This window comes from Pseudorca crassidens, chromosome 3 (genome assembly GCF_039906515.1).
Source record: "Pseudorca crassidens isolate mPseCra1 chromosome 3, mPseCra1.hap1, whole genome shotgun sequence".
NCBI lineage: Eukaryota > Metazoa > Chordata > Mammalia > Artiodactyla > Delphinidae > Pseudorca > Pseudorca crassidens.
In genome coordinates, this window is record NC_090298.1 from 43,606,148 (window position 1) to 43,622,708 (window position 16,561).

Consider the following 16,561-nt stretch of genomic DNA (forward strand, 5'->3'; position numbering starts at 1 on the left):
CGTCCTCTTTTCCAAGTTCTTTTTCTAGTAACCACAAAGATAATATCTTGCTTATTCTAGTCAGTCCCCTTCCTGATGCCTGGAATTCTAAACTAAGCCCTACTCCAATGGCTGGGACCCTGCCACCCTGTTGACTGATCTTTCTGCTGCTGAATATGGGGCTATCACCAGCACCCTCTAAGGGCTCCCCACTGTTGTGTTTTATCCCCCTATGAATTCCCCAAGAAACTTCCTTTGAACTCCCTGTTGTCTACTAATTCACCAGATTGAGACCTGATATTGCCACATCTGATGCTTGTCCTTCCTTGGTTAGCACTTACAGCTGGGTCATTTCTCCACTGTCTCTCCTGTTTCAAAGGGAAAATATAACTGCAGGCTAGTCCTCCCTTTCTGTTTGTTAATTCTTTAAGTAACTGACCCAACCCTGCTGATAACTGAGTTTGGCTCACATGCCAAGGAGAATACCTCCTACATTCATCCAGAATCATTTGGGTTACTCACCTAATTAAAAGTAAACTTATAAGTAAATGAAGTATATAAGTATACTTATATGAAGTATATGAGTATAATAATAACTTATGAGTAACTGAAGTTATTATTATGAAGAATAACATAATAAAGCTCTATTTTTTCCTGCCTTTTTCCATTCTTGTATAGTTAAGCCTCAAGATTACCCAGTAACAAGAGAAAGATTACTGAAGATTTTCCCATGCAGTACTGGAAGCAATAAAAATGTTACTAAATGCATGGAGGAGAAAAAAAGATAATCATCAGAAAAGGCCTTTTGGTTCTGAAAAGTCTGCAAAAAAAATCTTTCTACAAAAGCACATTAAAATTCATAGGTTCTAAAATTGAATGTGGCTTTGTAGAACTGACCAATAATATCTGTCTTAAGTAGAAGCAAATAATTTTCATAGTTTACTAATGTATTAAATCTGGTTTTAGTTCCTAATGCCCGTCATCAAGTTTTCTGATTAAAAGGGAAAAATATGGCCAGGAGACCCAAAAGAAAGGCATGCTGGACAAATTTCAGAGTTGCCAAATTTTTGAGTGGCCAAAGTTTTAGTTTTTGAAAAACAAATCTTCTGATGTGGAAGGGTTTGAAACATTTTTATCATTTTGCAACATTTCCTGGAACTATGGGTGTATGTGGTTTTCTTTCTTTTCTTCAGAAAAGAAATCAGAAAACCATTGACTTCATCTGAAACCCATGGTCACTATTCAGAACCAACAAATATGTTTTGGACCTACTATGTTCTGAGTGATTCTGCATGTGGTTCTCCTTCAACAGTAATAAACTTAGGGTATTATTTTTACTACATTTTACAAATGAGGAAGAGGCATAAGGAGGTGAAGAAATTTGCCTAGGATCACACATCTATGGTAAGTTTATTTGTATACTGAGCTTGAAGCTGTGACTGAGACAGTTTCTGAGTGCTCCCTTTGCCTAGTTCCTCTTTAATACTTGAATACAAACATTGCCAGAGGGAGTGGTGGGCTTCACTGTGTAATCACTAAGATACCACCTACTCTCACCTTCCCAGGGATCCTCAGGAGAGCCAGTGAGGGGCCCTGCTTTGGGCTGCCAGACAGAGGTGGGGTCAACAGTAAGAGGGTAATGCCCATGCTGTCATGCCGGCGTACTTCCCTATGCAGCTCCTTAGAATGCGCTCCTAGAAAGAGTTGTATGCAACGGTGGCACCTCGCTAGGCTCACTGTTCACTGTGATCTAGAGGAGAACTTCTTCCCAGTCCCTTAAGTGCTACCTAGCCCAAGAAATTTGAAATTTTGAATTTTAGAATTTTGAAAGAAGTGTTGCTTGGTTTCACTCTATTCTGTATGCTATTGGCAGTTAAATTTAGAAACCATCTCTATTCCCTTCCTCCATCCCCTGATCCTCATCTCAGACACCAAAAATCCCTACAGCAAGAGCAGTTATTAGGGCATGTGCCAGAAGGGAGGAGGACTAGGAAAGGCCATCATAAGTCTGTCTGAGACACTGGACTTCACCTAGTACTCACAGATCAGTGTGTTTCAAACTTGAATGGGCATAAAAATTGTTGGGGAGATTTGTTTAACATGCAGGCACTTCTCTCTCCACCCATAACCCCTGTCCTGCTCCCAGAGTGTCTGACTCAGGAGGTCTAGGGTGTAATCCAGGAACCCACATTTGAAATAAGCACCCCAACACTTCGAAAAATTCTTCCCAGTTTCATGTGTGAGTCCTAGAGAAAGAGGGCATGCAAATAAGAAATGAAAGAGTAGTGTCTAAAGAAAATCTCTGTGAGGACTGGGCAATGCTTTATTGCAAGCAGGAAGGTGTAGTGTTTGGGGAAGGGAAGTGTTCTACTTGTCCAGGGCAGCTTCAGGACACCGTGGGTGAATCCACCACTGTCAATGGGCAGCAACAGCAAATGCAAGAAGCTGCATCGGCAGCAACAGTGGTTATGATGAAGATTTGCAGGAGCCACGTTGGAGAGGAGGGAGAATGATGACCTTCGTGGGGCAACAAGGAGGACTTGTTTGACTTGGACTCAAGATAGCCCTGGAGTCTCCCGAAAGGATTACAGGGAAGATTTGAGAGGAGAGAGGTTTGAAGATTTTCAGTAAGGCTTTACCAAGCTTGTGCTAATATTGGGAAATGCCAGACTGAAATCTCGTGTTGAGGACTGGCTCTATGTAATTTTTAAGTTAGGCACTGATTGTGGGTTGAATCCTATGCTTGGTGTTGTCCTTAAGAGACTGGTATTTCTCCCCTACTCCCTACCCACCACTCTTCCCAGTTCTCATTGTTCTCTACTTTGCTCATCCTTCAGCTTCCACTCAACTAATCCTACCCCAAAGAGGTTAACTGCAGCTTCAATTGTTACCACCCACTGAGGGTATTAACAGAGGGCATTCGTAGAAGGAGTACCAACTGTGCTGAGAAATGCCCCAAGGGAAATTCTGATGCAATTAAGATGGAAAAGAATATTTCTCTCATGGCAATATCACCTCTAACTTAGAGGATTGTTAGGAAGATCCAAAATGACTTCAATCCATGAAACCAACTCTAAGTCATTATATAAATGTTGGACATTATTAAAGCAAAACTTTTAAGTTCTATTTCTGTTGGCCAGCTGCACAAATCTAAGAACACTCTTCTGCAAGTGGGGCCCCATAACAACACATTTAGTCCACCCCACTCCTTGACAGCCACCACAGACACAGTTGGTACCAGATAGGTTGCCAGGCATAGACTTGTGCGGCCATAAGCGTCCTGCATGTTAATATTGGCTCCCATCTTCAACAGCAGCTTCACTGTGTCCACTTGACGTCCAGAAACCGCGTGCATTAAGGGTGTACATCCTAGAACGAGACATTTCAACAGCTTTTAAGAATGTTTGACTTGTGACTTCAGACTATACTACAAAGCTACAGTAATCAAGACAGCATGGTACTGGCACAAAAACAGAAACATAGATCAATGGAACAGGATAGAAAGTCCAGAGATAAACCCACGCACATATGGTCACCTTATCTTTGATAAAAGAGGCAAGAATATACAATGGAGAAAAGACAGCCTCTTCAATAAGTGGTGCTGGGAAAACTGGACAGCTACATGTAAAAGAATGAAATTAGAACACTTCCTAACACCATACACAAAAATAAACTCAAAATGGATTAAAGACCTAAATGTAAGGCCAGGCACTATCAAACTCTTAGAGGAAAACACAGGAAGAACACTCTTTGACATAAATCACAGCAAGATCCTTTTTGACCCAACTCCTAGAGTAATGGAAATAAACACAAAAATAAACAAATGGAACCTAATGAAACTTAAAAGCTTTTGCACAGCAAAGGAAACCATAAACAAGATGAAAAGACAACCCTCAGAATGGGAGAAAATATTTGCAAACAAAGCAACTGACAAAAGATTTATCTCCAAAATACACAAGCAGTTCATGCAGCTCAGTATCAAAAAAACAAACAACCCAATCCAAAATTGGGCAGAAGACCTAAATAGACATTTCTCCAAAGAAGAGATACAGACTGCCAACAAACACATGAAAAGATGCTCAACATCACTAATCATTAGAGAAATGCAAATCAAAACTACAATGAGGTATCACCTCATACCAGTCAGAATGGCCATCATCAAAAAATTTACAAACAATAACTGCTGGAGAGGGTGTGGAGAAAAGGGAACCCTTTTGCACTGTTGGTGGGAATGTAAATTGATACAGCCACTATGGAGAACAGCATGGAGGTTCTTAAAAAACCACAAATAAAACTACCATATGACCCAGCAATCCCACTACTGGGCATATACCCTGAGAAAACCAAAATTCAAAAAGAGTCATGTACCACAATCTTCATTGCAGCTCTATTTACAACAGCCAGGTCATGGAAGCAACCTAAGTGTCCATCGACAGTTGAATGGATAAAGAAGATGTGGCACATATATACAATGGAATATTACTCAGCCATGAAAAGAAATGAAATTGAGTTATTTGTAGTGAGGTGGATGGACCTAGAGTCTGTCATACAGAGTGAAGTAAGTCAGAAAGAGAAAAACAAATACCATATGCTAACACATATATATGGAATCTAAAAAAAAAAGGGTCTGATGAACCTAGGGGCAGGACAGGAATAAAGACACAGACATAGAGAATGGACTTGAGGACACGGGGAGGGGGAAGGGTAAGCTGGGACAAAGTGAGACAGTGGCATGGACATATATACACTACCAAATGTAAAACAGATAGCTAGTGGGAAGCAGCCGCATAGCACAGGGAGATCAGCTCGGTGCTTTGTGACCACCTAGAGGGGTGGAATAGGGAGGGTGGGAGGGAGACGGAAGAGGGAGGGGATATGGGGATATATGCATATGTATAGCTGATTCACTTTGTTATACAGCAGAAAGTAACACACCATTGTAAAGCAATTATACTCCAATAAAGATGTTAAAAAAATAAAATAAATATAACATGTTATGAAAAAAATGTTTGATTTGTAAAATTTATGAGTAGACTTTATTTTCCTGTTCATTTATTATGCTCTTTGCAGATGAACTACCCTCAACACAAACTCAGCTGTTGAGCTGAAGAGAGATGATGATTGTTGCTACATTTATATAAACTATGTATTTTTCACACCCTATTAAATCTTCTGTAATTTTGCTGTAATTGGTTGATTAAAACATTTTGTGCAGATCATAAAATTTGCTTACTACTACCTTGGGAATCACCATAATTTGGGACATAACAGGCAGGTTTATCCTGACTTGGTTTGAACAATGCAGAATCTGGAAGTACCTTTGGAAAGCAATGCCAGCCAGGCAGACAGGTGCAGCACACATTTATTGGAGGTGGTAAGTGATATAGGGCAGTGATGGTAGCCTAGCCTTGGGTTGTACAAATCCTTGCTAAAAGTGGCCACTTTTACTGAAATACTTTTCTGTTTTTGGAGTCAGTATAGGCCACATTTGGTTTTTGTGTGTTTTCTTCCTGAGTAAAAACAGAGATGAAATTACACATTCCGATTAACTTCGCAGGGCTGTTGGAACAAGCCATACTGCTGAGGCAGAATCCAGGTAGGTGTTTCACACTCCTTCAGATGAAGAAACCAATGTAAAACATATCCCTTTCCCAGCTGAGACTTGTTTAGATGTCTTTTGATTGGAGATTCATGTAGAGGTTATAATTCTTCTCCAGGTGAACTGCAAACTATGACCTCAGTGATCCCTGAGAATGGATAAATTCCAGGACTACTGTTCTTATTGAAAGATTGCAGCCAGCAAACCAGTTTCTCTCCAAATTTCTCCCTTCTAATATTCTTCCAGGCGTCTGTACTGGGTAAAAGCATCAATGAAGTGCTCTGTCTTAAATAGTGGCAAAATTTTTTTCTCTCTCTCCCCTTCTCTTTCTTCTCTTCTCTCTTTCCCTCTCCCTCTTTTCCCTTATTTCCCTCCCTCCCTCCCCCTTCCTTCCTCCCTCCCTCTCTCCCTCCCTCCCTTCTTTCCTTCCTTCCTTCCTTTCCTTCCTTCCTTCCTTCTTCCCTCCCTCCCTCCTTCCCTCCCTTCCTCTTTATTTATTTATATTTTGCTTACGGGTGTTGAATTGCTCCAGCACCATTTGTTGAAGAGGCTTTCTTCCACTAAATTACATTTGCACCTTTGTCAAATATCAGTTGAGCATATTTGTGTGAGTCTGAGTTCTCTGTTCTTTCCCACCGATCTATGTGTCTATCCGTCAGCCCATACTACATAGTCTTGATTTCTGTAGCTATATAGTAAGCCTTGAAATTGGGTAGACTGATTCTCTCCCACTTTATTCTTTTTTTTTTTTTTTTTTTTGGTACGCGGGCCTCTCACTGTTGTGGCCTCTCCCGTTGCTGAGCACAGGCTCCGGACGCGCAGGTTTAGCGGCCATGGCTCACGGGCCTAGCCGCTCCGCGGCATGTGGGATCTTCCCGGACCGGGGCACGAACCTGTGTCCCCTGCATCAGCAGGCAGACTCTCAACCACTGCGCCACCAGGGAAGCCCCCACTTTATTCTTCTTTTTCAAAATTGTTTTAACTATCTTAGTTTCTTTGCTTTCTATATAAATTTTAGATAATCTTGTCTATATCCACAAAAAAAAAAAATCTTGCTGGAGTCTGATAGAAATTGCATTAAACCTGTATAAGAATTTGGGGAGCACTGCATGTTTACTATATTGAATATTCTAATCCGTGAACATGGTATGTCTCTCCATTTATTTAGATCTTTGATTTCTTTCATCAGCATTTTATAGTTTACAGTATAGAAGTCTTGCATGTATTTTGTTTTATTCACACCTAAATATTCTTTATCGAGTGATTTTACTTGGTATTGTGGTTTTAATTTTGGTGTCTATGTGTTCATTTCTAATATATAGAAATAAATTTGTTTTTGTGTATTGATCTTGTGTCCTGTGACCTTGCTCAACTCACTAGTTGCAGGAGTTTTTGGTAGGTTCCTTAGGATATTCTATGTAGACAATTAAGCTGTGCAAAAAACGAACCGTTTTCTTTTTCTTTTTCAATATGTATGCTTTTCATTTTTTATTTCCTTTTCTTGCCTTTTTGCACTGGCTAAGTACTACGCTGAATATGAGGGAGAGAGGGCCTTTATGCTTTGTTGCCCATCTTAGGGGCAAAGCATTCAGTCTTTCACCAGTAAGTAAAATGTTAGCTCTAGAGTTTTTTTGTAGATACGCTTTATCAAATTGAGGAAGTTCCCCTCTATCCCTATTTTCTGAGAGTTTTTAATCATGAATGTGTGCTAAGTTTTGTCAAATGCTTTTTCTGCATCCACTGATAAGATCATGTGATTTTTCTTCTGTAGCTGGTTAATATGATGGATTACACAGATTGAGTTTCAAGTACTGAAATAGACTTACGTTCCTAGAACAAATCACACTTGGTCATGGTATATAATTAGTTTTATATATTACTGAATTCTATTTGCTGATATTTGCTAAGGATGTCTGTATCCGTATTCATGTGGAGTATTGGTCTGTAGGTTCAGTTTTTGTATCATCTTTGTCACATTTTGATATCAGAGTAATACTAGCTTCATAATCATAACCAGGAAAAGTTTCCTCCTCGTATCTTTTCTGGAAGAGATTATGCAGAGTTGATATGAATTTAATTTAAAAGTTTGTAGAAGTTTCCAGTGGAATCATCTAGGCCTGATGATGTCTGTTTCTGGGAATTTTAAAATTATGAATTTAAGTTCCTTAATAGTTATAGGACTATTCAAATAATGTTTCCTATTGGATGAACTGTGGTAGTTTATCTTTTTTGAGGAATTGATCCATTTCATCTAAATACTCAAATTATGTGTGCAGAGTGGCTTGTTGTATTTTCTTATTATCTGCAGGGTCATTCCTGATAGTGATAATTTGTGTCTTTTTACATTTTCTTTTTGTCATTATTGCTAGAGGTTTGTCAATTTTATTGATCTTTTCAAAGAATTAGTTTCTTGTTTCATTGGTATTCTCTATTTTCTGTTTTCAATTTCATTGATTTCTATTCTTCTCTTTATTACTTCTTTCCTTCTGTTTGCTTTGGGTTTATTTTACTCTACTTTTTCTAGGTTCTTGAGGTGAGAACTTAGATTATTGACCAATACTTTTCCTCTTTTCTAATGAATGTATTTAGTGCCATAAATTTCCCTCTTAGCATCGCTTTAGATATGTGCCACAAATTTTGATATGTTGTATCTTTGTTTCCATTCATAATCAGTTAGTACAAGCCAGGATTGAATGCAATCAGTCTGACTCTTGTATTTATCACACAAGTGGTGTTTAACCTTTGACTCTTCTCATTCCCAACTTCTAACCCCAAGGCAGATGTACAGATAATTCTGCTTTAAAAAACGAACGAACAAAAAACTACCATGGATAAATTAGGGAGCGCCCACACACTTTACAAAACATTTTATTGTCATGATAAGGGAATCCCAAGCTCCTCTTGGGACAGGTCAACTGGTTAAAAATCATTAATGACTTCCTAGAAATACTAGGATAGGGAAACCGATGCTAAATCCTTTGTTATAGTTCCATAGGTCCTTGAGGCTGCCACTTCTTCCTCTTCTCCTCCTCCCCCTTTTTCTTCTCCTTGTTCTTCTTTGTCTTCATCTTCATTCAGTCTGTTTTCTTTCAGTTGTTCAGATTTGTTTCATTTCTATTGTTCTATTTTCGAGTTAATTGATCCTTTCCTCTGCTTCCTCATTCTGCTACTGAGCTTAGCCATAGAGTTTTTAATTGTAATTATTGTATTTTTCAGTTTTAAAATTTTCCATTTGGTTCTTCTTTATATCTGTATTTCTTTGCTGAGCCTTTCTATTTTTTCATTTGTTTTGAGCATATTTGTAATTGCTCATTGAAGCATTTTTTCATGGCTACTTGAAGATCTTTGCCAGATAATTCTAACATCTGTCATCTCAGTGTTGGCATCTATTGTCTTTTTCCATTCAGTTTGAGGTCTTACTGATACTTGGTATGTCAAGTGATTTTCTACCGAAACTTGGATATTTGGGGTATTGCATTATAAGTTGTCTAAATCTTACTTAAATCCTCCATTTTAGCTGGTTTTCTCTGATACTGCTCCAAAGGGTAAGTGAAGGGGGGCAGGTGCCACTTCATTATTGCCAGGTGGGATTAGAAGTCTAAGTCCCCTACTTAGTCTTCATTGACATCTAAGGGAGAAGACTCTTCATTACTGTGTGGTAGTGAGAGTCCTAATTCTCAAGAAGGATTCCTCTGACACTGCCTCAGCAGTGGGGATATGGAGACTTCATTACCATGTGAAGGTGGAGGCCCAGGATCCACACTTGGTCTTTGCTGGAATGAGTGGGGTTGGGGTCATAGTTTTTTGGTTTTTTTGGTGGTAGTGTTTGATGGAGTAGACTCATTATTGTCTAAAAGTTTTCTGTCTTGCTATGCAGTCCCTTTCTTGCTCTTTGGCTAGAGAGCAGGCTTCTGTTGGGGGCTTTTTTGACCTCTGTCCACTGGCATTCCTATGTTGTCAGCTTCTTCAGCTCCAAGTCTGGGAAGTATGAGGCAAAAAGGAAGCCCAGGAAACTCACCACTATGTCATTCCTTGGGTCCCATGGTACTAGCTAGTCTGTCATTGCCTCTCCACCTTCCAGAGTGTTCTTATGTTTATGCTATATACCATGTCCAGGAGTTTTAGTTGTATTTCGCAGAAGGAATAAAGCAAAAAGTACTACTTCTACTCCATCTTCCCAGAAGCAGAAGTCCTTGCTCTCTGGCTTTAATAGCTGCACTTTCCCAACATCCACTGCTACCAAAAATAGCCTCCTCTTTTCATACCCGTTTTCTAACTTCAACTAATTGGCCTATCTACTTTAGTCACTCATACAAATAAGTTGAAGACAAACTCAAACCAAATAACTTCATGAGAAGAGGTGATGTAAAAGAATTTGAAGATTTGTGTCCATGACTCTCATTAAATAAAATACTGAGGAACCTGCACACGGCTACAGGTAGGATATTCCTTGACCCTCTAGTATCAAAGTAGCTTGTCAAATATAATTTTATTAACATTGTTCACCTCTGGAGGCCATCTCTAAAAGGATAGATCAGAACATTCTGCAGGATTCAAAATGCATAAATAGCTCACCTTCACTGTCACAGCATTCTAGGATGGAAGGGTCTTCCCGAATCACGGCAGTCAAAGCATTGACATCTCCGTTAGATGCTGCCTGATAAACCATGGTCAGGTCAACTTCTTCAGATGAATCACCTTCATGAATCAAACAGAGACAAACTTACTGTGTGGAGAGAATTCACTGAAAGAATAACAACACCCAAAGCGTCACCCACACAAGTGATTCATGAAAATCTCTCTAGTGAATCCAGGCAGAAGGCTGAGTCATCCTGATCACATGCACCTTACCACTTCTGAAGAAAGGTGGGCCACTGTGGGCTGTAACATCACCATGTATTGGGAAGGAGCCTGAGGGATTAGGTGTCCTCTGAGATTTAATGATTCTCTCCAAGTATTTGAAATCAGTGAGACCAGATTGGGAAGTGGAGCCCTTATGTTGGTTCTGGGTTTCTTTTTTGATCTGAAATATGTTACTTTCCCTTTCAATGACTCAGTTTACCCACTTTTTTTTTTTTTTTTTTTTTTTTTTTTGCGGTATGTGGGCCTCTCACTGTTGTGGCCTCTCCCATTGCGGAGTACAGGCTCCAGACGCACAGGCTCAGCGGTCATGGCTCGCGGGCCCAGCCGCTCCACGGCATGTGGGATCTTCCCGGACTGGGGCACGAACCCGTGTCCCCTGCATCAGCAGGCGGAGTCTCAACCACTGCGCCACCAGGGAAGCCCAGTTTACTCACCTTTGAAGGAGATATTGTGCTCCTTATTCTCTGTTCTCTAGTTGGACTCTCTACCCTTTCCCTCTTGCTCTGAACCCTGAAGGCTAACTTTGATCACATCACCCAGGCCCCCTGGCCCTCAGTGTCCATGGGAGGCACTGGTAGGAGAGTGGTGAGGAGAAGAGAGATGGGGCATTTCCTCCTGCTTTCCCCTAGTTCAGGGTCTAGCAGTAGCTGCTTCTCTCCCACCAGGCGGGTCCTCCTCCCCAGAACCAGCCCTCACTGGGCTCCCTGTGGAAACAAACATTGTCCTTTCAACCCTGCTCATCTCTGTATGTAGTCCCTTCACAGAAGCCCTTCATTTGAACCATCTGAGGTTTCATGACACGGTGTTCCCAGAAGAAACAGCTGTATGCAGGTCCTTTGAATTTGGTAGCCACCTGTATCATACCTTTGTGCATGATTGAACCAACTAATAGTATTACCAAAGGTGACAAGAGAACTGTGGGTCAAGTGACCCCAGGGGAGCAATGGAAGGGCTGGGAGACAAGCTTTGTTTACAGGAACACCCCTTGTGAGGTGCTGGGCCAAGCCCCTCTACTTAATTTCTCCCACACATGGACATGGTTCAGGGAAAATATATGTGTACAAGAAAAGTTTTTAAAATTGCGTTTTTCTACTAGTGTAGGCATTATGCTAGAGATACTTTACAGTTCTAATTGATCTTTAGTTGGCAGTGGTCCTAACCCTTTGGTTGGGAAGGGTTGGGCTTTGTTTCTCAGTCCCAGTATTTCTGGGAAGTCACCAATGACTTTTTAACCAGTTGACCTGTCCCAGGAGAAGCCTGTCGTTAAAAATGATTCACTTACAACAACAAACTCCATTGTAAAGTGAGTAGCTGCTCGCTAATTTATCCATGATAGGTTTGTTACTGTAGCTGTTGCTTTTAAAGCCTTCTCACCTTTACATTTGTCTGAGGGCTGGAGGTGAGCAGTGAGGGATGTGAAAGGCAAATGCCACTTCTGTGTGAGTGTAAGGACCCTGGAGCCACACCACTAGGGTTCAATTCCTAGTTTGTACTAATTAGCTGTGTAAATTTGGGCCAGTTACCCTCTCTGGGCCTTAGTTTCCTTGTCTTTAAAATGGAGATGATGATGATGACCACCATGCATCTCATAAGGTTGCTGTGAGGAGTAAATGAATTAATACTTAATCCTATGCGCTCTTAGGACAGGGCATAGTGTGTAGTTAATGCTGTATATACTTTGGTACTACTGCTGTTACCATTTTTTTTTTCTGATAGTGTGCAAATTTAGAGAGCATTTGAAATCTGGGACATGTAGAGGAAAAGGTCTCTCTGATGATGGCTAGTATTGCCTGACAGAATTAGAATTCCAAACAACTTGCCAGAAGGATTCTAATAACATTGTATTTAATAGGGATAAACATTTAGTCTGTGAAATATCCAGTTGAACTAAGTGAAGGGTGGTTGAACCTGTAGTTTTCGTTCCTCAATATCCCCTCATCCTGCTGGTGACCTTAACCTGATTATTCTCTAGGGACCACTTCCTCTCCACTTTCAGCACAGGCGGTTGACTACATTCCTGCTCAGGGCCAGAACATGTGACCTAGAACTAGCCATTCAGCACCAGCATTATCCTGGCCACAGATATTGGTTCAGGGATGTGCCTCAATCAGAGCCCATAAAAGGCAATGATATTTTGGATATTTGGGGAGTGCTGGGAACAAGTTTTGTTCTACCACCCATGAAACTGGGAGTTATGGGGGGGACATCTTATGGGTGGAGAGCTTATGAATGAAGACAACACAAGAAGAGCAGAGCTGTGCTAAGAGAAAGAAATAATTGAGACCTGATGACATCATTTGAATTCCTGAATCAAGCCATACCTTAAGCCAGCACCATTTCTGGAACATTTACATGTCCCAATAAATTTCTTTTTTTGCTTAAGTCAGTTTGCATAGATTTTATGTGTTTGTTTTTCTTTTTAATCACTGCAAGAGTTCTAACTAACAGAAGGTTTTAGTGGTGGCACATTAAAAAGCATTTAGGGATTTAGTTGGGCAATTAACACTATAGGAATTAACAGTGTGACAGTGAACTAGTAGATCTCTGGCTGCAGTAATAATAGTCTAGTAATGAGACTGAGGGAGAGAATAGGCTTTTTCCATTCTTTTTTTTTTTAACACTAAAGAGGCTTTTAATTATGTAGTATTATCTCTAAGTACAAAGACTTTCCCAATCACGTCACCTAGAGATCATTTTATCCACTGCTCTGTTTGGCTGCCAGTCTCTCGTCTCTCTCCTCAGCAATGGTAAGGCGGACACCTTTTCCACGAGGAAGAGAGATCCATGCTTTGTTGCCTTTGCCAATAACGAAAATGTTGGAGAGCCGGGTGGCAAAGCTATTGCCGTTGGCATCTTTCACATGAACTACATCAAAAGAACCAGGATGTCTCTCCCGGTTAGTGATCACATCAATTCTTCCCAGGTTAGCACCTCCAGTCACCACGCACAGGTTACCAGTGTCAAATTAGATGAAATCAGTAATCTTGCCAGTCTCCAAATCAATTTGAATGGTATCATTCACCTTGATGAGGGGATCAGGGTAGCGGATGGTGCGAGCATCATGGGTCACCAGATGAGGGATTCCTTTTGTCCCCACAAAGATCTTTCTCACTTTGCATAACTTATACTTGGCCTCCTCAGGTGTAATATGATGAACAGCAAAGCGACCCTTGGTGTCATAGATCAGATGAAAATTCTCTCCAGTCTTGTCAATGCTGATGACATCCATAAAACCAGCAGGGTAGGTTATATCAGTGCGGACCTTGCCATCAATCTTAATGAAACGCTGCATGCAGATCTTCTTTACTTTATCTCCTATTAGGGCATATTTAAGTCTGTTCCTTAGGAAAATAATTAGGGGGAGACATTCCCTCAGCTTGTGGGGACCAGTAGATGGATGAGGAGCAAACACACCAGTCAGTTTATCCAGCATCCAATGCTTTGGAGCTGCTACGCGCTTCAGGTGCTTCTTAGGACCACGAGCCATGGCTGCGCTAGGCACGGAAAGAGTTTTTTTTCCATTCTTAACTGGTCAGTGTTATGTTGAGGTCTATGGCCCATGGATTAAATGGGCTATAGGTAGCTGGAGAACATTCCGAGGAGAGTGACCAGAGTATGACTGGACTTCATGTCACCTGATGAACAGTGGAAGGAAACAGATCTGTTCACTCTGAAGATTACTCTGTGTGGTCATGATGGTTGCCTTCAGATATTTGAAGAGGCTTTTTTGTTTTGTTTTGTTTTTTAAATTTAAAAAACCGTGGTAAATATACATAACATATGCCATTTTAACCACTTTTAACTGTAGAGTTCAGTGGCTTGATGTACATTCACACTGTTGTGCAACCATCACCACTATTCATCTCCAGAACTCTTTTCAGCTTCTAAAACTCAAACTCTGTTTCCATTAGACAAAAACTCCCCATTCCTCCCTCCCCTCCATCTCCTGGAAACCACCATTCCATTTTCTGTCTCTATGAATTTGACCACTCTAGATATCTCATTTAAGTGGAATCAACAGTATTTGTCCTTTTGTTACTGGCTTATTTCACTTAGCATAATGTCCTCGAGATTCATCCACATTGTAGCATGTGTCAGAATTTCCTTCTTTTTAAAGGTTGAATGATAATCTGTTGTATGTATGTACCACATTTTGTTTATTCATTCATCTACTGATGGACACTTGGGTTGTTTCCACCTTTTGGCTATTGTGAATAATGCTGCTGCAAACATCGGTATACAAATAACTCTTGCAAACTCTTTCGAGTATATACTTAGAAGTGAAATTGCTGGATCACATGATAATTCTATTTTTAATTTTTTAAGGAACCACTGTACTGTTTTCCAATGTGGTTGCAACATTTTATATTCTTACCAACAATGCACAAGGGTTCCAATTTCCCCATGTCCTTACCAACACTTTTATTTCCTGTTTTTGCTTCTTGTGTGTGTTTGTTGTAATAATAGCTAGCCTAATGGGTGTGAAGTGATATCTTGTGGTTTTGATTTGCATTTCCCTATGATTAGTGATGCTGAGCATCTTTTCGTGTGCTTTTTGGCCATCTGTATATCTTCTTTGGAGAAATGTCTAAGTCCTTTGCCCATTTTTTTTTTTTTTTAGATGTTGGGGGTAGGAGTTAATTAATTTATTTATTTTTGCTGTGTTGTGTCTTCGTTTCTGTGTGAGGGCTTTCTCTAGTTGTGGCAAGCAGGGGTCACTCTTCATCGCAGTGCGCGGGCCTCTCACTATGGCGGCCTCTCTTGTTGCAGAGCACAGGCTCCAGATGCGCAGGCTCAGTAGTTGTGACTCACGGGCCCAGTTGCTCCGTGGCATGTGGGATCCTCCCAGACCAGAGCTCGAACCCATGTCCCCTGCATTAGCAGGCAGATTCTCAACCACTGCGCCACCAGGGAAGCTCCCTTTGCCCATTGTTTGTTTTTCTGTTAAGTTGTAGAAATTCTTTGTATATTCTGGATATTAACTCTATATTAGATATATAATTTGTATACATTTTCTCCCATTCTGTGGGTTGCCTTATCGCTCTGTTGATAGTATCGATGTATAAAAGCATTTAACTTTGATGTAGTTCAATTTGTCTACCTTTTGCTGTCTGTGCTTTTGACATCACATCTAAGAAATTACAGTAAGCCCACTACATATGAACAAGTTCTGTTCTGAGAGTGTGTTTGTAAGTCCAATTTGTTTGTAAGTCCAACAAAACTAACCTAGGTACCCAACAAACACAATTGGCTATATGGTACTGTACTGTAATAGGTTTACAGTACTTTTCACACAAATAATACATAAAAAACAAACAAAAAATAATGAAGACATTTTTAATCTTACAGTATAGTACCTTGAAAAGTACAGTAGTACCAGCTACATCACCACTGCTTTTACGCTTGCTTCCAGACATCCTGGGCTTGCAGTAAGGATGCTGTACTACTGAACTTTATACAGTACTGTATGGTACACAAAAGCACAACCACTTGTAGAGGATGCACACACGTGACAATGTGAGCCAGACATGTGAACTAACTTACGTGATTGGACATGCAAACTCACATGTGCATTTTTGAAAGTTTGCAACTTGAAGGTCGTATGTAGGGGACTTACTCTATTGCCAAATTCAATGTCATGAAGCTTTCCTCCTATGGTTTTTTTTTTTTTTTTTTTTTTGCAGTATGCGGGCCTCTCACTGTTGTGGCCTCTCTCGTTGCGGAGCACAGGTTCTGGACGCGCAGGCTCAGTGGCCATGGCTCACGGGCCCAGCCGCTTCGCGGCATGTGGGATCTTCCTGGACCAGGGCACGAACCTGTGTCCCCTGCATCGGCAGGCGGACTCTCAACCACCACACCACCAGGGAAGCCCCCCGCTATGTTTTCTTCTAAGAGTTTTATAGTTTTAGTTCTTATGACTAGATCGTTGATCCATTTTGAGTCATTTTGCATGTGGCTGTCCAGTTGTTTCTGCACTATTGCTGAAAAGACAATTCTTCCCCCATTGAATGGTCTTGGCACCCTTGTTGACTCCTCAGTTGACCCCTAAGTTGACCATAGATATATGAGATTATTTCTAGACTCCCAGTTCTATTCCATGGATCTATATGTTTGTCTTTA

The 16,561-nt window shown here is 40.6% G+C and overlaps 2 protein-coding genes across 2 annotated transcripts in view; both read right to left on the reverse strand.

Moving 5' to 3' along the window:
• The window catches only part of ANKRD55 (ankyrin repeat domain 55), a 101,304-nt gene that overhangs the window by 60,512 nt on the left and 24,231 nt on the right, over nucleotides 1–16,561 (reverse strand). Inside the window, exons 3-4 of the mRNA XM_067730073.1 lie at nucleotides 10,154–10,276; nucleotides 3,218–3,348 (exon numbers count right to left, since the gene is read on the reverse strand). Of these exons, the coding sequence (XP_067586174.1) occupies nucleotides 3,218–3,348; nucleotides 10,154–10,276 (254 nt within the window). The remainder of the gene's footprint in view (nucleotides 1–3,217; nucleotides 3,349–10,153; nucleotides 10,277–16,561) is intronic.
• LOC137221301 (small ribosomal subunit protein eS4, X isoform-like) lies at nucleotides 13,044–13,949 on the reverse strand. The gene has a single exon (XM_067730710.1). The coding sequence runs from the start codon at nucleotides 13,926–13,928 to the stop codon at nucleotides 13,407–13,409; it is 522 nt and encodes a 173-aa protein (XP_067586811.1). The 5' UTR covers nucleotides 13,929–13,949; the 3' UTR covers nucleotides 13,044–13,406.

Excerpts from the sequence above, each read along its gene's own strand:
- LOC137221301 (XM_067730710.1), bottom strand. The coding sequence starts at position 13,928 with ATGGCTCGTGGTCCTAAGAAGCACCTGAAGCGCGTAGCAGCTCCAAAG.